Source organism: Ischnura elegans, chromosome 12 (assembly GCF_921293095.1).
Source record: "Ischnura elegans chromosome 12, ioIscEleg1.1, whole genome shotgun sequence".
NCBI classification, from domain to species: Eukaryota; Metazoa; Arthropoda; class Insecta; order Odonata; family Coenagrionidae; genus Ischnura; species Ischnura elegans.
The window spans coordinates 67,630,490-67,655,876 of record NC_060257.1 but is presented as its reverse complement, the minus strand read 5'-3'; the positions used below and the strand labels follow the sequence as shown (position 1 = coordinate 67,655,876).

The window sequence follows — 25,387 nt, the reverse complement described above, 5'->3', positions numbered from 1 at the left end:
AGGATGGTAACACAAGGGAGAAAGGACTTCAATGAAGCCTCAACCTGTTGAGAGCCTCAAATCTGCCCTGTAGCCATGCATGGCAGTATTGTAATATGTATGGGAATGTAATCCTGCTGCAGGAACGACAGTGAAATATTCATGAATTGCCTTGACTATATCACGAATACCATGACTGGTTTGATTCCTGGTCCAGGGTAATTTTTTCTTATGGTAATTCATGTGTAAAACATGTGTATCGAGGTTCACTTTTGTCATGACCTTAATAAATTTCTTGACCTGTATAGTTTGTCGAAAGAGCATAGCAAGGGATTTTATCTGGGTATCAGAGGGATGAAATTAAGATATCAAGGAAGATGGGACTATTTAGGTGATGGTTGAATAATTTTGAATGCAAACACCCTAAGGAACTCTAAGGGGTGTTTAGGAATTTTCAATTAATGAAATTTTGCATTTTGGTCTCTCAATTGTTATCATGATTATCTGTTGATGATGCCATCATTTTCATCCTTTGGAAAACATTTTCATTTATGTTGCCACTGTTGCCATGGGCCTTTGTTTAGGAAATTTTCTTTTTTTTTCCAAATTTTGCATTTTCATAATGTTTTCAAAACCTGATGCAGAAACTTGGGCATAAATTTTTGAAATCTGCAGGAACAATCATTGCTGATACAAAAATTTCATAACACAAACTTTAAGTGTTGGCTTTATCTATCATAATAGCAGGGAAGTGTTTAGGGTTTATCAAAAGTGATGAATGATCCATCCATGGTCATTTTCTTAGCATTGAACTCTGTGTCAACTTTCTCTTCATCTCTTGTACCCTTTGCATTTAAAAACTGGTTGCTCTAAGAGGTGTTCAGGGGTAGAGAGGGTAGTAGTAATGGGAGAAGTGAGGGAGATAATTAAATCATAATTAGTTTATCTGCTTTTTTGTTTAATTTTTCCATATTATGAAGAAAAAAATGATGTTATCAGAACCAATTATCAGGGCTTTGCCTTCAAATATATAAACAGGAGCTGACTGTAATCGGAATGAATTTTCCCTCAGGGTATTCTTGGTGAAGTTTACCTTGTCATTTAAGTAAGTCATGCAGATGCTCTCATTATTGTCTCATTGGCTTCAGCAGGCCTGTACAATTAGACACTTTTTCATGCAACTTTATTTTTTCTTTTTCTCTGCAGAAAGTTGTCGGGAAGGCTTACTGGCTCACATAAAAAGAAGCAGCTTGGTGCCATCTCTTCTCTTCATGGTGTTGGGCTTGGGATCTGGTATGGAGGCTTCATCAAGGAGACACTCTCCTGTTGGTTGTCATCGAAGAGCGCAAGAGGCATTGGATGCCCTGCACACGCTTGAGAAGAAGTTTGTTCCCACAGATTCTTTGATGGTAAGTCTATTTCAAAGCAATGGTCCTGTTGCATCGTACTGAACGTTCTTTTTATGCATAAGATAGCGATTGGTAAAGGCACTGAATTTCTGTGAAATGTGGCGATGCGATGGAGTGAAATTTGATTTTGCAAAAATTGGGTGCTTTTCCGTGTGAAATGTTAGCCAGACCCCTGAATGAATTTTTTGAGTTGATATACAGTAAAACTTTGATTTTACGCAGTTGGAGGGACCGAAATATGGGCACTGTGTAAAATCAAAGTGTGTAAAATCAAGAGTTGGTATTGAGGAGAAGTATAGTTTTCAGGATAACTCTTGCTCATTATTTTTAGAACCCTTAGTCATACACTTTTGTATAGTTCTGATTTGAGCCAGAACCGGATCCAGACAATCAAAAAGTCTCATATGTGTGCCTTTACGGTAAAAGGGCAGGAAATCCTTTTCAGTCGTATCAGATATATGTTTCCTGGATTCAATTACGCATTTGGGGGCAAGAAAATGATCCCTAATAATCTTATTTACTCACAAGCAACACCACAGATGACGTGTTACCTTGAGAAAAACAACGTTGCATTCCTGAACAATGTTTCCCATGGATGAATAACATGGTAGAATTGCTAGCATTTCTGGCACTAAGATTACTTCTGTTACCCAGGAGAAATGTCGCAATGGTGATACTAAATGCTCGCGGAGCAGAGGAGCTAATTTTCGAAAATATTCTCATTAAAAGCAGTTTTCAGGAAATCCGTTTAACCACCTGCAGACAAACAAAGATTGGAGATTGAAGAAATGAGATATATATTTGAGGATAGTCATCCAAATTAACCCCATTAACAGGGAGCAAAATTTTGCTAATACATCACAAAGGCTTTACACCCTGTGGGCCTGGGTTCAAGTCCTGACAGTAGCAGAAACTTATCAGAGATGGCACCTTCATTTTCGACCTGTAGACGCTGGCAGCAGTGCCAGCGAAACTATTGTCATCACCAACAAACCTACGCGGTTGCACCGGAAACATGGAGAAATTGTTATCAGAGATGGCCCTATCCCTACTTGAGAGTAATGTGGAGGACACTTCCAGTGCACCAGCAGATGGGACGTTAAGCCCTTTAAGGCCTATCATTACAACCTGGCTAATGCCAACATAGGGTTCCTATCCCCCCAGCCCTTACTTCATGGCACTAATGACCCCAGCTATCAGTATCCTCCTTCCAAATAGCATACCAAAGATAATACGGAGCACATAGGACCCGGGATATTCAGAAAATCAGATATTTCCGGTGTTTAGATCACTTTTTTAAAGTGAGCTATTTAAATAACCGCGCAACTACCGTTAAAAATTATTAATAGTCGGAACAATCTTTCTTATTTATAATTTTCACGTATTAAAAAACCATTTTCCCATGAAAATTTAGCATATAGGGTATAGCTTCTCTGTCGGCATTCTTCCGCGAATTCAGCGCCGGGACCTTCGGCTCACAAGCCGTGTGACTAATCTTAACGTAATATTTTGCTTCCCCATGTCTGATAACAACACCGGACACTTTTTGTATTTCGATTTAATTGCACTAAGCCATTCCTGAGTTTAAAGGGACTGCCTTATCACTCACGTCTTGATTTGACTTCAATGATTGCATGACGATTGACGACGCGAGTTATTCTCCGAGGGCATTAACTCCCGTTCCGTTAAAAATAAACGCTTGCCACCTAGCGGAGTTAAGATAATAGCTATTGATGTTCCAACCATGTTTCACTTAAACCCACTGAAAATGAGATACAAGTTGAATCAGCTCTAATAAGCGCGCCGCGCAATCAACTTTCCCTCGCCTCCATTCGTCCCGCAGATGTGGGGTTAGCCCGCGGAATGAGACAACATATGCTTTTACCATCGTGTTGAATCACCATCGACTTACGTCCATACTAGAAGTACGACTATCTTTTTTGGATCACCTTGGAAGCCAAAATGTTGGCACGGGAGGATTTTTAACGGCTAATTTCGCCGTCATATTTCGCTGGGGCGAAGGAAAACATAGCGTTCGCAAAATTCTAGAAAACCTTCCGTTAGGGATAGATATTCCGTAGTTCATAATTCCAGATTAACGACCATCTACTGTAATTACAATATATATAAATAGCGTCGATCAATAAGTCGAATAATAAACGAAAGGTGATAATGTTAATATCTCCGGGGATCATTTGTCTTAATCACGCATGCACGGCGATTGCCGTATATTTTAGGTTTCGATATCCTTCTACGGCAAATATTAACTAAGAGCGATATTCGCGTTCGTAAAGGAGCCTGAAATATTACTGAGAGGTCGTAGGGGGAAGCAATAATTAGATTCGCGATGTTTTTAGTTTCACGCTCAACAGCGCGACGTCATTTCAACCGTTCTTGTATTCATTTTTGTAACTCATTTAGACGAATAAATAACCTAACTTCATATTGCTCCAGTCGGGATTTTCAAAACAAGTCGAAAGACAACTGCGTAAAATCAAGATTAGCGGCCTCTTTGGGGCTGGGGTTATGCTGCGCAAAATCGAAAAAACTGCGTAAAATCAAGAAAAGATGTAAAATCGAAGTTTCACCATTGCAATTCCCTATGCTTTCCGGCCGGACTTGAGTGTCGCTGCGTAAAAACGAGACTTGATGTAAAATCAAAGTGCGTAAAATCGAAGTTTTACTGTAGTTAGATATTCAATCAGGAACCATTAAACAATTGAAACAATAGAATTTTGTTGTTACAACCACGTAATAAATGTTTTTCAGCAATTTATGTCTTTTTTACTACAGGCGAGGAATGGAGGAACAGGGTTTGCCCTCGGTAGCTCCATTTGTCAAAGTATCCCTGGCTTATCATGGGCAAAACTTAATAATGCCTTTTAGTTCCTCTTTTATGTTTTTCCAAAGTGCCAATCATGTAATTTTTTAGCAATTTCATATCTCTTTGCAAATTATTTATGAAAAATATAATTTCTCTAGTTTACTAACCATTAAATTAAGACTTGAAGCTTGAACGTGGTGGAAGGGCTCCATATTAGCAATAATAACACTTCGTAACTTCCACATTTTGTTTAAAAAATTACTACTGGTAGGGGCTTAGTTTGGTAGTACTTGATAATGGCTTGACAGCTGAAACCGGTGGTAATTTTTTAAATAAATTGTGGAAGCCATGAAGTGTTTTCATTGCTAATTACTAACCTTTCCTAAAATAAATCTTGGTCATTAAAAAAAAAATACTTGTCAAGAATGGTGTATATTTTCATTCTGAAACTATTCTTTGACAAAATTCAAATACTGAATACACCAACGAATGAAGTTTGCCATGAAAAAATATTTGACTTAGCCGGGATTCGAACCCGGACCTCCCGATTGCCGGTCAGGTGTGTTAGCCAGTTACACCTCCTAGCCGTTTTCTCAGAGTGAACTCTGGGATGGGTTTTACCGAACAAGATGTTGACGTCACAAGTCCACACTGTGGCACATGTGGTGAGGGTCTTGCTTACTAAGCAACTGTCGGGGTGAAAAACCTTTATTTTGCTGCTGGTCTGCGACGACGAATTTCAAAGCACTGCAGGAACAATATCACTTGTTCCTGCTGAAGTTTAGATAATTGAAGTTAGTACATATTTTGCAAATAATGTCTTAATCTTTGATAATTCTTTCAGGTTCCTACCTTGGGATCCCAAGAAGGTGCATTTGAGCATGTGCGCATGAGCTACTCTGGTGACCAGGGGCAAACAATTCGCCAGCTTCTTTCGGCGCATATGATTAGGAGGGTGGCAATGTGTGTTTTGTCATCTCCACAAGGAAAGAGACAGCATTTAGGTAAATGCTCTGTTTTTGAATTGATTACACTGGGGAAACAATTTTTAACACATTTTCTGTTGACTTTAATTTTTGAGCTGCTCTATGCTCTTGGGTAAAATGGTAAAAGGCAATGCTGATTTCAAACCTGTAGTTAGTTTACTATTCCTTGTGTGATTGTGACCACTCAGCTTGATTGAGCATTGATCACAAGAGGTATCATTGCTCTCCAAATGGCTGACATTGACCTTATGCCACTGTTACTAGGTGACTGATGCCAGAGGAGGCCAGCGACAAGGGAATAGTCCAAAATTTGCTTCGTGGGGATCTTCATTGTTGCGTGGGTTGCACACACTGATATTTTGTTGATAATTCACACTTTGGTAAACCATTCATTCCCTTTTAATTCCTTAATGTGTAAATTTTATATGATGTGTGATAAAAAAAGATGGTGGTATGATACAGAAAGAGGGTATTGTGTAGCGTAAAAAGTTGACTTGGTAGATGAAAACAGGTTATTTTCTTATCCAGATGCCAAAAGTTAGTCCATAACAAGTCTCAGATCTAAGACAACAAATTGGTCGTTCCCCAGTGTTATTGTACTTACTATATAAAATCCAGATATACAAGTTTAGACTATCGCTGTGCAAATTCTTTGTGTCAGAATCACATTGACTCAAATTGACAGCATATCTCTTTGATTTACCAGCAATTCACAATGGGGTAGTTTCCTTCATCAAAGAAAACGAAAGGCATTGATTGCGATTCCTTACCCACCATTAGTGTATTCATAATATACAAATTATTTGGTTTTAGAAATACCGGTTTAGACGAATGGCAGTGGTCAATTTTATCCTCATTTGAAAAAGGCGAGATTGGCGCCCATACGATGCCACTCCACGTGACGTCACAGGGACCTAGTTTCTATACGAGTAGATATGAGTTTTACATCGTCTGAGATTACCAATGCATGCATGAGTCACAGATCTCAGGGAAACATGTCTTAATAATCACCTATAAAAACTGGCTAAGGTCGGAAAGTTTTCTTCGTTTGATAAGGTATTTATAATCCTTATTTAACCTCTTCCCTACGCAGGGCGTGATTTCATGGCCTGAATTTTCTGATGCTAAAGAAGGAAGGCCGGCTTTTCACGGCTGGAATTTTTCGAAGCAAAACGCCAAAGGCCATTTTTTCACAGTTTCGTGGTCAAGCGTGCCAAGTGGGTCCCAACCGCCATTAGGGTCCCTCAGCGTGAGAGGTTCGACCCTTTCCTATTGTCCGCGTGGGGATTATCTCGGCCCATTCCGGCTCTCAGTGTCCCACTAAAGGAAGGTGCTCATGGTCGCTTATTTGTTTATAAGGTGGAATAGCTAAAAACGTAAATGTTGCATTTTTTGAAAATCAATGCGAGTAATTACATTCTGTATGTTCTGCTGATTGGTTCCAAATTTTAAACGGAATTCTAGCGTTCATATTAACGGAGTATCATCACCTAGAACAATTTTTGGAGACTAACGTTAGATGTTTAATTGTTATTTTTATAACTTACTAGCAAGTTTATAGGAGCGATATTGTAATGATTTACATAAAAGTATACGTTACTCTGTTAGCTACATTCTAAGTGTACATTTGCTGTGAAATTCGATAGAATATCCGATTAACCTTCCATGAAAAAAAGCCCTCGTAATGTAATAAAATTTAATTCCCTCAGTTCTTTGTCGTGAGCCAAAATTACAGCGGCTATTTTTAATAACCTCTTACCAACCTTTGAATACAAAGGTATTATAAACGAATTTCGCTATAAATACTGATTAATGCATATCCTAAAAATTCGTAAATTTAATGTACCAATAGGGAATGTTTTACGTAGACACATGTTGTGAGAAGCATTTCATACCATTGCAGGAATAAGAACTGATCTACCCATGTAATTACTCTCATATTGTAAGAACTCTCATTGGTGTTAGTATTCTCATACTGATATATGTGCGTGGAAGATGATAACCTCACTCTTCTCGGAAAAGCTCATTTGGCTATGATGTAGTGCCGTTTTGCTGAAAACCCTAAAAATAACCGTAGAACTTCGTTTAAAAGTTCTACAGGCATTGCAAAATAAAAGGAATACATTGATGAACTGGCATTTAATGCAACAGTAAAAATTAAAAAAATTAAAATTGCACTGGCAACAATAAACTGACCGCAAAAGTACGCCGGGATGGGCTGCCTTCGGGGAAAGGGTCGAGGTTTATATTTGCCCAGTTGCCGAGGGACCCTGCTAGGAAAGGTCATTAAGGGGAGGAAGCAACTACCTGGTCAGTCCCAAGCCGAAAAAAAACTCCGTATGGGGCGAAAAAGAAAATCTCAAACCCTTCGTAGAGCCAAAAGCAACTTCCCGCGAAAGAGCTCGGCACGAAAAGTTTAAGCCAAGCGCTACCAGCTAGCAGGGTACTCTGCTACCTGCTAGCATCCTGCGTCGTATCAGTGCTCAAAGCGTCGCCCCTAGATCACCATACTTGCGGCAGTGGGAACCAGAATGACGTTACACAGAGTTTTCCCGGCATTCATACTTAGCCTTCGTGTTTTCAGAAGCTTGAAAATTTTCTCTTTTCATTTAATCGCGAAAAATAGATATCGTCATTTAAAAATCTAAAAGCGTGAAATACGTACTCCAGGAGTAATAATCTTTCGACTTAGGCAATAAAAAAATAATAGGAAACCACCCTATTATTTGAAGCTAAAAATGGGAACAATCTTACTAGCTGATTTTTTCTTGATTAGGTTGATCAGATATATACTCTATACAATGCAAAATCTGGAGTGGTCAAGACTTATCCCTGATAAGTACCTAATTCCTGAACAGCTCTCAAATTGTAACTCAGACTCTGCTTATTGCAGTCAGCTATTTATGAATAAGAATGGCTTCATATTCAAATTGTATTTAAAAACATCATGTCTTTTTATTTGCATTTGTTGCCATTTCCATTTAAAGAATTAGATTATAAAGAATTTTATAGTTAATATTAATTCATTCTCTGACTTCAGAGATCAGATTCATTTCCTGTCTTCATTGAACTTTATAGTGTGGTGATGGATGAAGGCTATCCTTTTCTAAATAGTGATAATAGTGCCTATTAACTGAACACATTAAAATTAACTGTTCACATATACTTCTAATTCTCAACAATTGCATATTTATGATTTTTCTTATTTGTTATAGCTGTTACGCATGAAAAGGGAAAAATTACTGTCCTACAGCTTAGTGCCCTTCTAAAGCAAGCAGACACTTCAAAGAGAAAGCTGACGTTGACTCGTTTGGCTTCAGCACCAGTGCCTTTTACTGTTCTTTCAATCACTGGAAATCCATGCAATGAGGATTTCTTAGCTGTCTGTGGTCTTAAGGTAAGTTTATAGTACATTTTTGTGGTCAAAGCAGCTGGTTATCTGGGAATATGTGTAATTAATCTTAGTTTTATGGGGACACAATATCCAGTTGATTTATTTTTTTCTATCATAATTGTTGCTACTGTAATTAAGTTAAATCTTAAAATGCTCTTGTAGGACTGCCATGTTGTGACTTTTGGAGGCAGTGGAAGTGTGGCAGATCATTTGGTTTTACATCCTGGGCTGGAAACTGGAAACTTTATCATCAGGGCTGCATGGCTTCCAGGATCACAGACAGAACTGGCTCTAGTGACTGCTGATTTTGTCAAGATTTACGATCTTTCACAAGATGCTCTCTCCCCGCAGTTCTATTTCTTGGTTCCCAGTGGCAAGATAAGGGATTGCACATTTGTATTCCCTGAGGTACTGTGGAGCTAAGCATTTAATTGTTAAAATAGTGCTCTGAATTTCTAAGAATCTTTTGCTCATTTAAATGTATTTTCATTATAGGGTGGTGTACCTCACATGTTGCTAATGTCATCTGGTGGTCATATATATAGCCAAGCTATGAATGAAGAAAGTTCAGCTCGTCATGGCTCATTCTATGTGACGAACACTATTGAGGTAAAATTAGCAATTACTGATGCTCATCATTGTTTAATGTTTTAGTAGAGACACAATTTATCCCAAGACCTAAACTGGAGTTTTTGGATACTCAGCTATTCTGGAGTAAACATATTTATGGTTTTTAAATTTCATTTGTTTAGGACTATACCTAATAACCTTAAATGGAACATCTGCTTATCATATAAGCACTCCAAGTTATGATTATGTTAGACGAAACTTTTGGGAATAATCTTAAAATTTCCAATGAATGAAAACTAATACTTTGAACAATCCATTAATTTAAATAAACTATATTAGCAATGTTGAATGATGTAATTAGATTTGTCACCATCATACTACAATTAGAGATGATATTAGTAGAACTATGATACTCACCGGCCTTGAGCTCGAACAATCTAATATGCAGTCAAAAGGCAGTGGTGAAGGTGGACTCTGCAGCACTAATTTCCTTGTCTATTTTTTTATGTCAGCCAGTAGGTTTTTGTTATTAAAAATATGCATCCTATTAGTAAGAATATCAGAAAAGTCACCTGAAATGTGTGTAAAAATAGAGTGCTAAAAAATTCTTTTTTAGTACCTTAAAATTAAAGTTCCTAATTTGTTTTACCCATAATGATTATTGAAATTTTTTTTTATTTTGAAAATTTTCTACTTAAAGTTGATGTTTGGATCCAAGCAGTCTTCAAGTTAATATTTTGTAAGTTAAAAATTAACTAATGATAATTTCATTGCAGGTTCACCATAAAGATGTGAAAGATGTTAATGGACAAGTTTGTGGTGGAGGTGTGTCTGTGTACTATTCACATGCATTACAGCTTCTATTCTTCAGTTATGCTCAAGGGAAGAGCTTTTTTGCACCATTGAAATGTCCAATTGATTCTCACTTGTCGAATGTAGTTCTCATCAATGTCAAGGTAATGAGTGATTCCTTAATGAATTTAAATGGTATAAATTTCACAATTGGCTATAGAATCACATCAAACTCATGTTATGACTTATTGCTGTTTCGGTTAAGCTTTTGAGCTTTGCATGTTAAAATTCTGTGAAGACAAAACCTTATTCTATTGCCGTATCACGTACTTAAATATTCACACCATGTCACTCTTCCAATGATAGTTAAAAAATGTTTATTTTTGGTATTTATTTTGTATGCTTTGATTCCATACACAAAAAAATGTCGTTTTAACGTCAACATTGGAACAATGTATCCTGAATGTGTTCATAGTATTTCTGCATCATCTTTGCAGTACAACCCCGATGCACTTACTTGCATCTGATTTCACAGTTGCATTATTAATCATGTGCATATTAAAATTACTTGTGTGATACCCAACTATTGATGCTAAAATAGACAGATATTTGAATTATGCTATTTTATCTATGTCAATGTATTGTCACCCTAAATGAGTTGGTGTGCTGCATCTGACACGTGTGTCATGGTTTCATCATCGCTAAATTATTGGCTAAGAGGCCTTAGTTTAGGTTTATTCCGTAGTTGCTTAGTATTCCTTGATTTCAATTACTAAGTCTGAATTTACTTAGAATGAAAAACTTGAGGAGTAAAAATGGAGGGCTTACATTTGAACATATTTGTCAATTTGTGTCAATGTCAGTAAAATTTTAAACTAATTTGTTGCTTCCATGGAAATGTATCTCTTCAAGAGCACAACAAGTAATGGCAATACTGCTAGTGCCAATACTGGGTCAGCTGCTAATGGCAGCACCACTTCTCAGAACAATTCTGGAGGTAGCGCAGCATCGAACAACAATGGAACTTCAGCATCCAGTAACTCTGCCTCATCTGGAGCTAAATCAAACTCCTCAAACAGTCCACAGCCCTTGTGTCAGTGGAGTGAGGTTCCAAATCATCCTGGTCTTGTGTGCAGTGTGATGCAGTTCAGTAAGTTTCTCAGGGTTGCTACAGATCTAAAAAAACCAGGCAAACCTGGAGGAGTGAGGGAATTTTTTAAATATTATCTGGGAGTTTGTTCATTTGTCATTCGTAAATGCTTCAGTTTAAAATTCTGGGGTTTACATTTAATTTTTTAAATGTTGATTCTGGGGTAATTGTGATTAACTCTGATCATGTATCAGCATAAATAATGATTTTTTAACCATTTTATGGATAGGCATGTTGGTGAAACTGCTTTGCCCTGTATCAGTGTGTATTCAGGATAAAATTGTGTATTTCATGTTATATTGTAATTTTAAACCATGTGCCTATCAAAGAGCAGTTTCATCAGTTTTCAAGACTTCTTTTATGCCTTAATTTTTTCTTGAAAACTCATTGAGGCAGCAGTTACAATTATGTGAAGTTCTATTCTGCCAAATCATACATCTCTCAGTGAGACTGACCAAATATCATTTCATGAAGAAGAAATGTTTTATGATCATAATCTATTTTTGTACTTAAAAAAAGTTATTGTTCTTAAAAAAGCATTCAGTAATATGAGATTTAGTCCTTTCTGAGAATAGTTTTGGAGAATTATATTCATTAATTACTAGGGATTCTAGCTGAGTAAGAAATTTTGCAGCTAATTTTTGAAATGTTAGCTGCAACCCTACCTGCCTGGAATCCTAAGAGTTATTTATATATTTTTTCAAGTGTCTGTGAGTAGGTTTTCTCTACCGCAGTAGCTTTTTTTTGTAAGTACATGCGCATTGACTGAGAATTTCTGTGTGATTTGCAGGTAATAATCCCGTGATATTGATGATGAAGCCTGATACCATCTTGGTGCAGGAGATTAAAGTTCTCCCTGCCAAAGCAAAGATAATGGACATGGTTGCCATCAGGCATCCCTCATCGTCTTCATCTTCTCCTGAGCACCGTACCACTCTCATTCTCATGTGTGAAGATGGAAGCTTAAGGATTTACATGGCTGGCATGGAGCAAACAGGTAGGTTTTATTATTTGTCAAGTGATGTGCTGCATATACGATAAAACTCATTATGATTCTCTCCATGTTAACTTTTACGACCCTTTACATCATTTTGAAAATTTCTCTTATCATCACTAATATATGAAGTTGTCATGTACCTTATAAACTTGATCTACAAATGTATGTGTAAAATTAATATTCTTTTAGTAACTGCTCTAAATAAATAACCTTTTGTGCGAAAGATCCACAGAGAAAAAATTATTCGCCTTGACCGGAATCCCGGTCAAGGCGAATGATTTTTTCTCTGTGGATCTTTCGCACAATTGCGCATTGCGGGTGACTCCCGTAAAAGTTATCACCGCGGCTAGTCCCGGTATACTTTGAACTAAATAACCTTTCACCGAGGAGTGAAAATAGTAACGTACTTGTTCTTTACTGGAAGCTCTTAAACGGCTGGGCTTTCCCACTTCTACATTCTGTAAATGTGATTTATTCATTTTCTTAAATTCCAGGATATTGGCTTTCTCCCAGTGTCCAGGCAGCCAATTTCATGTTATCTTCCAGGCCATCGAGAAAGAAGAAGACTGTCAAAACAGGAAAGCCTGCTGGTAAGTTCGACATGTATAATTCACTAGTTGAAGGGCCCCTTGGCTCTCAACTGATGGAACATAATCAAGGAATTTTATTTTATATTATCATTAAAGAGAGAAATTCAGGCCTTACACTTTTATTCCCAATATGCTGAAAGAAAATACCCTTTTATCTGTTTAATATTCTACCATTGAAATTGGTTTGTATGGTGTTAGTCTAGAATCTCAGCCCAGTGCTGCACCTAAGTTTCAAAGCTCATTTGTCCTTGGCAAAAACAGAACATGTAGCACATAAAATATCATTTCAATCATGCTGCCCCATGTCTCACTAATTAATTCATGCTTTTTAAGAAATTCATCCTGAATGTTTGCTATACATGGAAGACATTTTATGCTTGCATCTTGGAAAAAAATTCACCATGCAATAATCAAACGTCATAATTCCAAGTGAAAATTTCTTTGAAACTTGCGCAATGTGTTTCCTGACATTGTGATGTATTCATGTTTGATGCCTGGATCTTATATTATCTATATACAGTGGAACTTGGTTAGTACGTTCCTCCTTAGTACGTTTTCCTCCTTAGTACGGCGATTTCCCTCGGTCCCGGTACCATCCGAACAAAATACAGGTAAAAGAATTTGGTTAGTACGTTTGAAAAAATTGCGCTTTCCTGGTTAGTACGCTCAATTGCTTGCCGTGACGCAACCCGCAATTCGTTCTCTAGTGTCTTCTTAAGGGTCGCAAACGTCTGAATTCATGATTTAATTTATTATTATTAGCCATTAACATTCTTCCATTCATTCCACATCTCTTTCTTCTACCGTAATTTATCCAAATGCATTTCTGAATTCTTGTGACGTGATGAAAAATAAAATGCGGCCATTTTTCGGGAATGTCTGACTATGAAAAACTACAGCCAATAAGAAGCCCCAATTTTCCCCACCCCGAGCTCCTCACCTTCTGTTGCCTTTGGAGCGCTTGGGAGTGCCCACTGCTGCTCATTAAAAGAATTGAAGAAGGTGCAACTGCTGGAGAGATCGGTCAAGTTTTAGGTTTGCAGGTCGAGTTTTTACAATTAAAATTTCTTCTGTTACTGAAAATATCGATGTTTCGCCATTAAAATACTTTCTTTTTAGTTTTTATATTTCATTTAATAATGCCTTCTTCCCAACCTTTTCGTTATGAAAATTCGTTTCGTTTCGAATGAATCGTTATCATGCTGAAGTGAATAATCGGTAATGAATGTTTCTCGCGATTTCCGCCGGGTTAAAGAATTCATATCATCCCGAAAATTGACTCGCCCTTCATCCTCGTGCTTCCGAGTGTCAGATTCAGATTTTTTCGTTTTGGCCTGGTTCAGGTGTCTCCCGATTGGTCACAAGGTCTGCTTAAAGTTACGGCTCCGATAATTGGCCTCCTTGGATTCTCGCCCGGGAAATTCTGGATTCTTCACGAAGAAATGGATTGTTAGGAACATGGCTAGGAACCAATTTAAATTTTTACATTGTTTCTTATGGGAAACACTGCATCGTTTAACGTTGTTTCGCTTAACGTCGACTTTTTCAGGAACGAATCAACAACGTTAAACGAGGACTCACTGTACATATATCATTTTATTTGTGATGATTATGTATCAAATTGATAAAAACAATTCCTGTATCATTTAACTCTCTAACTTGTCAGGGTCAGTTGGCAAGTTAGTTTATGATACTCCCTAAAGATTACTGTGCATATAAAAATATTGCTCTAAATAATATGTGTAAGCATGACATTTGATTTCATATCATTAGGTGCGGTAACCTTCCCAGTGGATTTCTTCGAGCACTGTGTTGCCATGCCTGATGTGGAATTTGGTGGTACTGATGTCTTGCAAGTTTACAACACTCAACAAATCAAGCATCGCCTAAACACCACCGGGATGTACATTGCATCCACTAGAGCTGCTGGGTTTTCTTTGGTGGTGACCAATTCAGATCCATCAATGGTCATGACAGGATTCAGAGTGCTCTTGGGAAATCAGGATGTATTACGAGCTCCTGCATACGTGGAGGTAATTTGTCTTCAAAAAAAAGTAATTCTATCTCATTTCTATTATCGAGGTAACTAGCACTCTTGAAAACTGGAAGGATCGAGAAATAATAATAATATTAATTACATTCCATCGGCGAGTTAAGGCAAAGGATACTGTCATAGTAATAAGCAACAAATAATTTGCAGTTGGCTTGGAAAAACATCCGTAGTAAATTAATAAATTAGTAGTTACATATTATATATGTTAAGGCATACACATTTTTCAGAATAAAAGCAGTGGAGGGGTGGTAAATACTAGGGCACTTTTGAAAGAGCCAAGGGGTTGTATGTTTGTTAAGTAATCAGGCATTCTGTTGAAATGTGCTGAAGCTGCCTTGTAAGGGCTCTTTTGCCAATCGGACAGCCTATGTACCAATGGATGTTGGTCATGTATTCTCGAGGAATGCTATTTTCACTGGAAATGTTGAATTGACTAGAATTTTCTGTTATGCTTATGCATGAAATGGCTATGAAAGCAATATGCTCTTTCTAGCAAGTAGCCAAGTCAAATTCTTCTTGATTTGTTGCATTCAGTTTTCCTGTGATCACCTAGAGTTGGTACAATTTTTCTATTTTGAATTCCCATTGGTCGCTTAACAGTACATATTAATGTATAATCATTGGTGTAAAAAGAACATGTCTTGATTGGAAAGTGCGAAGACAATTTTCTTTTTGCTTTGACACATTCTTTTTGCTTTCCTTGTATTATTGGCAGTACAACATTTTTGGAATGTTAAGAATCTGGAATTTTGTTTCAAGAGCTCCATCCATGAGGCTCTCCTTCCTCCTTATATGCAGGTTTTAAAGATATGGAGAGCAAAGGTGGTATAGTTGATTAATACTGCCTGCCATTTGTATATTCCTGGTGTTCCAGAATGGAATCTCGGGTTTACCCTTGTTTATTTAAGGGACGAACATTTTTTATATCATATTTATGTATGAAAAATTTTATTCAAGTGTAGTCACCTGAAAAACATACCAGAGATTCTCATGTAATTAATGGGGTAGAATCTTTATTTCGTGGAGAAAATGATATTGTCTGGAATACTTTGAATACTGAGGGAATTTTTGAACTCCCAGCTGCACGGATGCTGACACTCTGATTGTACGCATATGGCTGAACTTATTTTTATTGCTTTGCCAGGTATTTGACCGCAGTGAGGACACACCAGTGATGCGCAACCGCTGGTTTGATTTCCCATTCACGCGAGAGGAGTCCTTGCAAGCAGATCGGAGATTTGTGATCAATTTTGGACCATCCCCAGACCCTGAGTCTGTTACCATGGTTGATTCTATTAAAGTGTACGTACTTCAGGTTTGCAGTAGAACACTGATTGCCCAGTTTTTAATTTACTGATCTTTATATCATCCATCTTAAGTCCTTCATTTGATAACCTTCCGATGCTCTTCCTTTGCTGCTCCAACAAAATTACCAATGGTGGTAGCACCATCACCAGTGGAGAGGTGATCACTATCAATCAGCCTATTAATTGTGTGTTGGCGACAGTTTTTTATGTTAACATTTAGCAATGTTCTCAGCAGTGGAAGATTTAAAGCTTGTAAAATATTGCCACTGAGGTAGTAATTGCAAATTGTGTGGATACAAAACAATTATGTTAGGTTAAATTTTTTTAAGAATGAGACTATGAGCCCTAACAAATAATAATCATAATCTTGGTCATTTGTTTTAGATATGGAAAAACTAAGGAGGCATTTGGCTGGCTTGAGGAAACTGAGGAGGGAAATGGAAGCATTCAAAATATGCCAGCACCTGTGCCAGGAGGAGGTCTGAATGAAGGCGAAGCGGGACTGTCAACATCTTCAAGTTCTCATCCTCTGACTTCACTGGAGAGGTATTTGAAATTTCTCTTTTTTATTCTGATGAGTATTGGTTTGGGAAAAATTGGATCCATTACCTACTTGAGTTTTTGCTCTAAATTTTTGTAGTAATTATTTTTTTCTAGTGAATTTATTTTTGGTATACCTTCTGATGTCTTGGAGCAGTACGGATTTGCATTACAACCATTAATTAAATAATAGTTATTGAACTATCAGTAATGATTGCTTGATGTGGAATGGCTAACACAGTTCCTTTTCTGATTCATTCTATAAATTTAGGTTATTCTTGTTATTATTAAGGTTGGGTTACTTCCACTGCTCCTTTGGTTGTGATTCTTGTTGGGCTGTTGACATCCGGTCTCAGTCCCGGTTTTCAATTCTGTCTATTAATCAGGTGTTTCATTTTCATTGGATTGTTTTTAAAAGCTTTTTGCGATTTCCATCAGTGTGCTGTGAATACTGACCCAAAATAACACCAAGTTGTCTCCCAAGTATAAGGACCCAGGGAGTCACTCTATATAAAGTTTGCAGTACTCTTTAAATTTTATGAATTGAGTTTTGTGCTTATTATATCTATGCCAATTCTTAGTGGCTTCTGTGCAGAAACTGTCTTAGGTTCAGGAATGGATGTAACTCAGAACTATACATCTAAACCAACTATTATTTAAATGTTGACCGCCATGCTGGTCATAATGACTGGCAATGAAAGTCCCTACTGTGCCATGCCAATCAGAGTGATGGGCCTTGGAACAACTAAATCCCAGGGGATTTCAGATACTACAGGTGACAGGGACAGATTTTTAGGCATGGATCATATTCCAAGTTTCTTTATGACAACACTACTTCAAAACGGAGTCAAATTCATTTTAGATCCTTTGTAATCACATTTATTTGAATCATAAAGCAGCAAAAAAACACCCATGGCCTCACAGGAAATATTTACTGACCCACCCCAACAACAACAACAGCATGTTGGTTGGTGGTCAACATGTTAATATTATAATTATCATCTATACAATGGGAGAAAATCTAAGGGTTCTATGATAGGGATCATTGCAGTTAAACTGCATTATAGTTAATGGAGCAAAGACTATATCCCTCTTCAAATGCAAGCTTTATGAGTTTCTTTTGAAAAACTTATTTTATTCTATGGATGAATGTTTTCATCTGAAACAATTTTTATTTAGGAGAAATACTAGTAAATTATAAATAAATGATTCTGTTGAGTTGTTTCTTTTTAATTTACTTTATTCCGTGGATGAATGTTTTAATCCAAAACATTTTTTATTTGTGCTGCTTTTGTATCTCACTTGAAAGGTCCTATATTTTTAGCAACGAATCACCGGGAAAATACAAGTAAATGATAAATGATTCTGATCAAACTTTTCTCGGGTTTTTTTCGCACGGGTAAGATGACGTTCAAAAAAGTAATTATAAGTTGCTTTTTTTTCCTCTTACTAGTGTGTAAACCTTAGAAAATATTACACAGGTCAACAGTGGTTTTGGTGCCGGAGCTTTTAAAGCTGATTTCAAGTATAATTGGGGTGCTGAATCCAAATATGATATTAGTTTTTTCCTATCAGCTCTAGTTTTCAAGATACAGATATGTTGTTACTTACGTAAAAAATGTTCAATATGATGATATGGTATAATTACATAAATGATAAAACCTACAAAATATAAAGACTTGATTTATTTATAGGAATGTTATAACCCCTACAATTACAATAGTTTTACAATATAATTGAATACAAGTAGTAACATTTTTTACTGAAATAAAACACTTTAAAGAAAAAAAAAGACGTAAAAACGTCACTCAACACTTCGGAAGCTTCTTTTTTGCGATTTTCTTGCGTGCACTTTGTTAAAACAGTCTCGCTTTAAGCACCAGCAGTAATTTGCCGTCATATGGTTATCCCATCTTCCTTGGTAGCGATCTTCCAATTTTTTGATTTCCTGGTGAAATATTTCAACTTGTTTTTCACATGTGTCGCCTAAATTTTCAGGAAAACATGTGACTGTGTAGGTAGTGAACTTTTATGCTCACATTACATCCAAGTGATTTAAAGTTAATGAGCATATTGTTTACCAGCTCGAGATAATTCTCTCGTTTGTGATTTCCCAGAAAATATTATATTACAAATGAAAGCCAACTTTTTTTTTTTCAATCCCATTCATTGACTTGACAAAAGCAGGATCCTTTGTAAGTTGTCTGATTTGTGGCCCATCAAAAATACCGGCTTTTAGTTTTTCTATACTTATCTGCGGCATTTTTATTGTTATGTAGCCGAAGCATGGTCCATACTTGTCAAGAGCCTTTACAAATTGCTTCATTAGGCCTAGTTTAACATGAAGGGGTGGTAAGGTGATTTTCTCCCGTTCAACTAAATACTCAGCAACAATGTTTTTACTAGAGATGTGCGAATAGTATCCGCGAATACTCGAATACCTCGAATAATAGAAAGTATTCGATATTCGAGATCTCGAATAGTTATGCCAAAGGTACCGTCTCGAATACCTCGAATACTTTGAATTTCGCGTCATACACTGTCGCTCGCACGTCGTTGGTAGTTGACTCGGAAAAATGAGAACTCGTCTAGTGCATGCAGCGCCGTTTTAGGCAAGCTGACGAAATACATCAAATTCACGGGTTTGAGCGGTGAAAAGAGTTCGACGTGGGGAACCGAAATTGATCGGATGAAAAAAATCCGAAAATCCCAGGTGTCCCCTATCAGGAGAACCTCAGTTCCGTGGGATAGCGACATTGGCGCATTTCCCACGATCCGCTATCCCCATCCATTCAGCGTTCGCCCCCCCCTCTCAGACGATTTCCTCTTCCCCGAAAACAAAAAAAGGTCCCGGCTCGTGCAGGTATCATATTACGAAGACCTCAGCTTTGAAAAAAATATCAAGTTACCGGAAAATAATAGAATCGTGTTTCACCCTTCCCTCTTTCTCCCCACTGACCATTTTCCCGCATCCATCTTATGATAAAATGAGAGGAGGTGTTTGCCGTGTGTCCTTTGTGGCTAATAATGACAAGCACTTATTTTGAATCTTCCCCAGGAGATGAAACTACCATAGGGAGGAACTCAGTGCCGTGGGATAGTGACATTGGCGCATTTCCCACGATCTACTATCCCCCTCCATTCAGCATTCGCCTCACCCACTCTTGACGATTTCCTCTTCTCCGAAATCAAACAAAAGATCCCAGCTCGCGCAGGGATTGTATTACAAAAACCTTAGCTTCAAAAAATATCAAGTTACGCGAGAAAAATAGAAACGTGTCTCGCACCCACCCCCTTTTCTCACCCACTGACCTTTTTCTACCTACCTGCTTCGAATTTCCCCCTTTCTCGAGGTCAACTGCTGCATGAGTCATCTACTAGCCCGAAAGGTGTCTAACAATGACTTTCGGAAATTGTTATTACACCTTTATTGGATTGAAATATTAGTAATGTGCGCGTAATTTAAAAAAGAATAAGACCAAACACGACATATTTCTGACTTTATTTAAGCATTTTGCGCAAGAAAATAAATACCGGGAAGAAGAAGAAATACGACGGAGGCGTAATGCTCAAATAGGGTGGTTTCCTATTATTTTTTATTGCCTAAATCGAAATATTAATACTCCTGAAGTACGTATTTAACGCTTTTAGAGTTTTATAAGACGATATCTATTTTTCGCGATTAAATTAAAAGTGAAAATTTTCAAGCGCGCGAATACGCGACGGGTAAGTATGAATGCCGGGAAAAACTCCGCGTGACGTCGTTCTGGTTCCCGCTACCGCAAGTGAGGTGACCTTGGGGCGAGGCTCTGAGCGCTATTACGACGCAGGATGCTAGCAGGTAGCCGAGTACCGTGCTAGCTGGTAGCGCTTGGCTTAAATAAGGATTATTAATACCTTATCAAACAGACTGTGTGATTATTAAGACATGTTTCCCTGAGCTCTGTGCCTCATGCATGCATTGGTAACCTCAGACGATGTAAAACTCCGATCCTCTCGTGTAGAAACTAGGTCCCTGTGATGTCACGTGGAGTGGCATCGCATAGGCGCCAATCTGGCCTTTTTCAAATGAGGTAAAATTGAACATTGCCATTAGTCTAAACCGGTATTTCTAGAACGAAATAATTTGTATATTATGAATACACTAATGGTGGGTAACGAATCACAATCAATACCTTTCGTTTTCTTTAATGAAGGAAACTACCCTATTGTTTACATAAAATTAAAATATTCCATTTATCAGCTAAATTCCTGTTTGAATCCTTTAAAGGCAATCACAATTACTCGCCAAAATCTTGGGTTTCCTGCTGCATAGGTGACCTAGTCAAACATTTTCACATTCATCGTTTAGTATTCGAGGTATTCGAAATTCGAGGTATTCGAATATTCGAGCAATGATTTTATATTCGAATTCGATTTCGAGAAATCTACTATTCGACCCATCCCTAGTTTTTACCCAACAATTAAGTTTTCTCTCTTTGACCACTCCTTCTTAACACAGTGGTTTGTCTGTCCCTGCTAGCACAGAGGCACAAGAAACAAGGATATTTTGTGTTGCTAAATTGCTGCCCAAGAAGAAAGTTCACCATTTTTAAATCTACACAAATCACCAAGCGATGTCCCAGGTATTTTATCTTCTGTAAGACCAATACTATTGTATCATATTCTTCTTTCATTTCAGTTGAATGAGCGATTGGTATTGAGCCAAACTTGTTAACATCGTGAAGAACACATTTTAAACTATGCTTGGAGCTATCAATGAACAAACGCCAATCACTAACTTCATATTGCGGTAGTCCCATTCCTTTCAGAAGACCTCTAACGTGTAAACAAAATGTAAGATTGTCTTCTTGAGTAAAGAAGGGTAGCAGATCCTTTTCTCTTGTGTGATCAAAATTAATTTTTGTACCTTGTTCCATTAAATTCTTTTCATGCATCCTTGAAGCTAGTATTTCAGATGCTTCCTTCGATAAGTTCAATTCTCTAACAAGGTCGCTTAGTTCATCTTGATTAAATAGTTGAGGATTTGTTGATACTGCCTCGTAGTCACTGTCACTATTGTCAATAGAATCAGGAATGTGCTCACATAGCTCATATGCATCTGGTAATGTCTGAAATATTGGGATCGGGATTTCTTCTGAATGGGGTACCGGGCGTCTAGCTGAAGGCAAATCTGGATATTTCAACTTGTGGTGATTGTTTCGATTAATTCCCGAAACATTTACCATGCAAAAATAACAGTCGTCAATATGATTTGTAGGTTTTCTCCAAACCATTGTCACACCAAACTTTAAACTTTTCCTTTGTCCTGTCCACTACCGCTGATGTTCTGTACATGTTTTTAACACAACATGCGGTTCCCACTTTTTACATTGGTCACCAAGCTGAACACCCAAATATCCCAGGTATGCACTTTTCACAAAGTCTGTAATGTTTTTCCTATTTTCTATTAAAGTATATTCCCCACAAATGTAACAAAACACATCCCAATGATTTACATAGCTTCTTCGAATTGAGCTCATTTTTAGAGGTTGCTTTACAAAAACTTTGAGAATTTGAGCATTTGTTTTCGGAAATCCCTATACACCCATGTCTCGTATAGCGCAATTTCGATTAGCGCAATTTTGATATAGCGCAAATACGTTCCTCGGGGAAACATTGCAACGCAGTGTAGCCTAATCAAAACTCTTAAACGCTCTCGTGATAAAACGTGAACTTGCGCGCAGTACAAACGAAATTTCTGTCATTTTACGCATATTAATGTTATTGCTTGCCTCAAAGCTTCTTTTTTGTTTATATATTAATCGAAATCTATTGCTGTGCAATGGCCAAAAGTATTACTCGTCATTGGGTCCAGATAGCAGGCTTACCGAAGTAATTTATCTCGTTTCCTTAACAGAATGATAATAAATAATTTAGATCGTTAATTAAGCGTGGGGCTAGTGGAAATGATTTTTTTTCAGCAATACAGTTTGAGACGTATTTTTGCCGTCATAGGTTATCGGGCGATTGACTTTCAGGTAGAGTGTCTACGCCGTCTCGCTAAAGCCTTCAAGGTCATCGGTATTCACGGGGGAGAAATGGAGCGGTGGCCGAGTTGCGCATGACTAGCATCAACACATAAAAGGGTCCGCTATAGAGTCTCAAACACAATGGCTTCGTTCCCTCCCCGCAGTCGGCCTTCTGCGTCTCAGGAATACAATTCAGCAGTGGAAGGTGATTTAGATAGAGCCATACAGAGTAAAAACCAAGAGAATATGGCAAAAAATAGGAATGCGTGTAGAAAAATCAAGAATTTATCAATAAAAACTATAAACCTAGAAGAGGAATTGAAAGAGGTCAATTGCTTTGAAAATGGAGAGCGTCAAAGCGATATTGCGCGGAAGTTTAAACATACGATGCCTTATTCTGAATAAAGACGAAGTTAAAACATCAGTGACCTCAGCCGCACCAACTTCAACCAAGCGGTCTACACATACGGAAAGTTCATAGAGAATCAGTACAAAAAGACGAGAGTGGTAATCGCTCCGAGACATTTAGTGAAACCTCCGGTTGGTTCCAGCATTTAAACGGCAAGCAGGTATTTTCAGTGCGGCGATATCAGGTGAATATGCAAGTGTTGATAGTGCAGTCACCGCAACATTTTCTGATGAACTCCAAGCTGTGATTGAAAGTGGCTCCTTTCCCCCTCAACCAGTTTTTAGTGTTGACGAGACGATATTGTTTTGGAAAAGAATGCAATCTCGTTCATTCATTTTCAGGGAAAGAAAACCTGGGTCAGGTTTCAAGGCATTTAAAGACTGTTTCACGTAGCTGCTAATGACTCGGAGGACTTCAAATTAAAATGATTATCATTCATAAACTCTGCTAGCTATGAAATGGCATTCGAAGTAGCATTTTCCTGTCATTTTGATGAGCGACAAAAGGGCCTGGGTGACACAATAGTTGTTTTTAGACTAGTTTGAAAAATCGTCAACTGCCGGCAATGCATTACGATCCCCTGAGATAGCAGATGTTAGCCCACCCGCACGACAGGAGGGAATTTCAAAAGCACGTAAGAATTTTTTTTAACGTGAATAAAAGTCTTTGAATGCTTGCATACTATCTTTAAAGATGTTTTAAACTATAAAAATTTATATAAATAATGTTTTCTAAGGATTTTTATGGGAATATAGATGTTTTAGTGGAAATTCAATACCCAAGACCTATCCTACCAGGAACGCATCCCTATCTTCCCAATGATAAAACGCTCTCGTATAACGCAAATTCGTATAGCGCAAAGACCCCGAGGAACGCATCCCTTGCGCTATACGAGACATGGGTGTACTCATTACTTACTCCCGCCTCTCCATTTTCAAAGACACGCTCTCTTTTTACCCTATCCCCCTTTTTTACTCTTCTCCACTTTTCTGTGATTCTTCCCACGAGTCGTTATTCTACAGTTATGATTAGGGTCCTTTCCACCGTGGGTTTCCCACTACCCTTAGTTGTATCTTTTCCCTCTGTCTCCACTCTGTACGCCTGTCTCTCCCTTCTTCAAACACGCCAAATCCTCCCCAACCCCTTTCTCAAAGGTATAAAGGTGATTTTCAAAGTAAATACTGCAGAGTGGTTATGAATTAGTTTATTTATAGATTGATTTAAATTTGAAAAATATATTTTCTGAAATATATAAAATATTTAAAAGAATCTAATCATAAAATGCGCCGTATCTAAAAAAGTAGAGCTGTTACATAAAAACGGATATCACATTTGGATTCAGCACGACACATATTATTAATATCAGCTCAAAAACTCCCGGCACCAAAAAAAAATTTTTTTTGTTGGCCTGTGTTATCCATTCTATTTGCCGGGAAAGTGTTAAATCATACATTAATAAATGATTCTATTCTGTGCAGAATGACATCTGGTGTGCTGGAGGTATTGGAAGGTTGCTTCATGCTGGCTCGTGGGAGAAAGGATACTGGTGGGGTGAAGCCGACTGCATCTGTGGGTGAAGATGATGGAGAGGGCGGAGGTAGGGAGGAGAAGGAGGATGAGGCGGGAGAGGAGAAAGCGAGAAAGAGGGAAGAGGAGGCAGCTCGAATGGAGGCCCTGGGTGTGGCAACGCACCTCCTCACCATGCCCACTCCACCGTCGGTGCAGATGCGTGCCAAGGCCTTGCTTGCTGCCTTGCACCCCACAAGAGTGGCCTATCACCAGTACAAGGTATGATACACACATGGAGATAGCCTATGTGGATTACGAGGGGGTTACTCTTTATTTCTGTGCAGGGTTGGCTCAAGACAAAATACTTACCCGGGCAAACTGCTGGTGTGTCGCCTCCCTATTGGGGGGTTTGTTATGGAATACCTCCCAATTTAATGCTCTTTGGGAATTTGGTTGCCACCCCCTACAGTCTGGCCCGTGAGAGTTGTCCGATTACAGTGCAAAAGCAGGGGCGTAGAATCCTTCATCGACACGGTTTGCCGCCAATCGTTCTCCCCCAAATGCACCTCACACCCTCACCTAGTCTTACAATGTTGTCACATGCATATGAAGCACTGAAACAAGCCTAGACCACCAAAGCAAACAAGCCTAAACCACCAAAACAAGCCCTCTCTTTGAATCACGTTGTTGTTGTTTCATGCTTGTCATCCCTTCCAGCTGACTCCTTTGTTCACAGGAGCCTTCTCTTTACATGTGATGTGGGTGTTTCTCTTACTTACCTGGCAACTTTGCCCGCTACCCCAAACTAGACCCTTCCGCTTGTCATCAGACAACTCTTGGCGGCTGGACTGTAACTACATCGCCCCA

At 38.1% G+C, this 25,387-nt stretch overlaps 1 protein-coding gene across 5 annotated transcripts in view; it reads left to right on the top strand.

Annotated features, from left to right (window-relative positions):
• Window positions 1-25,387, top strand: part of LOC124169304 (E3 ubiquitin-protein ligase UBR4) — a 163,073-nt gene that overhangs the window by 60,921 nt on the left and 76,765 nt on the right. For all 5 annotated transcript variants that reach the window (XM_046547875.1, XM_046547874.1, XM_046547876.1 and 2 more), the window contains exons 30-42: window positions 1,186-1,388; window positions 5,057-5,216; window positions 8,414-8,595; window positions 8,755-9,000; window positions 9,088-9,201; window positions 9,939-10,118; window positions 10,867-11,104; window positions 11,895-12,101; window positions 12,596-12,691; window positions 14,465-14,724; window positions 15,889-16,046; window positions 16,436-16,597; window positions 24,490-24,799. In XM_046547875.1, the coding sequence (XP_046403831.1) occupies window positions 1,186-1,388; window positions 5,057-5,216; window positions 8,414-8,595; window positions 8,755-9,000; window positions 9,088-9,201; window positions 9,939-10,118; window positions 10,867-11,104; window positions 11,895-12,101; window positions 12,596-12,691; window positions 14,465-14,724; window positions 15,889-16,046; window positions 16,436-16,597; window positions 24,490-24,799 (2,516 nt within the window). The remainder of the gene's footprint in view (window positions 1-1,185; window positions 1,389-5,056; window positions 5,217-8,413; window positions 8,596-8,754; window positions 9,001-9,087; window positions 9,202-9,938; window positions 10,119-10,866; window positions 11,105-11,894; window positions 12,102-12,595; window positions 12,692-14,464; window positions 14,725-15,888; window positions 16,047-16,435; window positions 16,598-24,489; window positions 24,800-25,387) is intronic.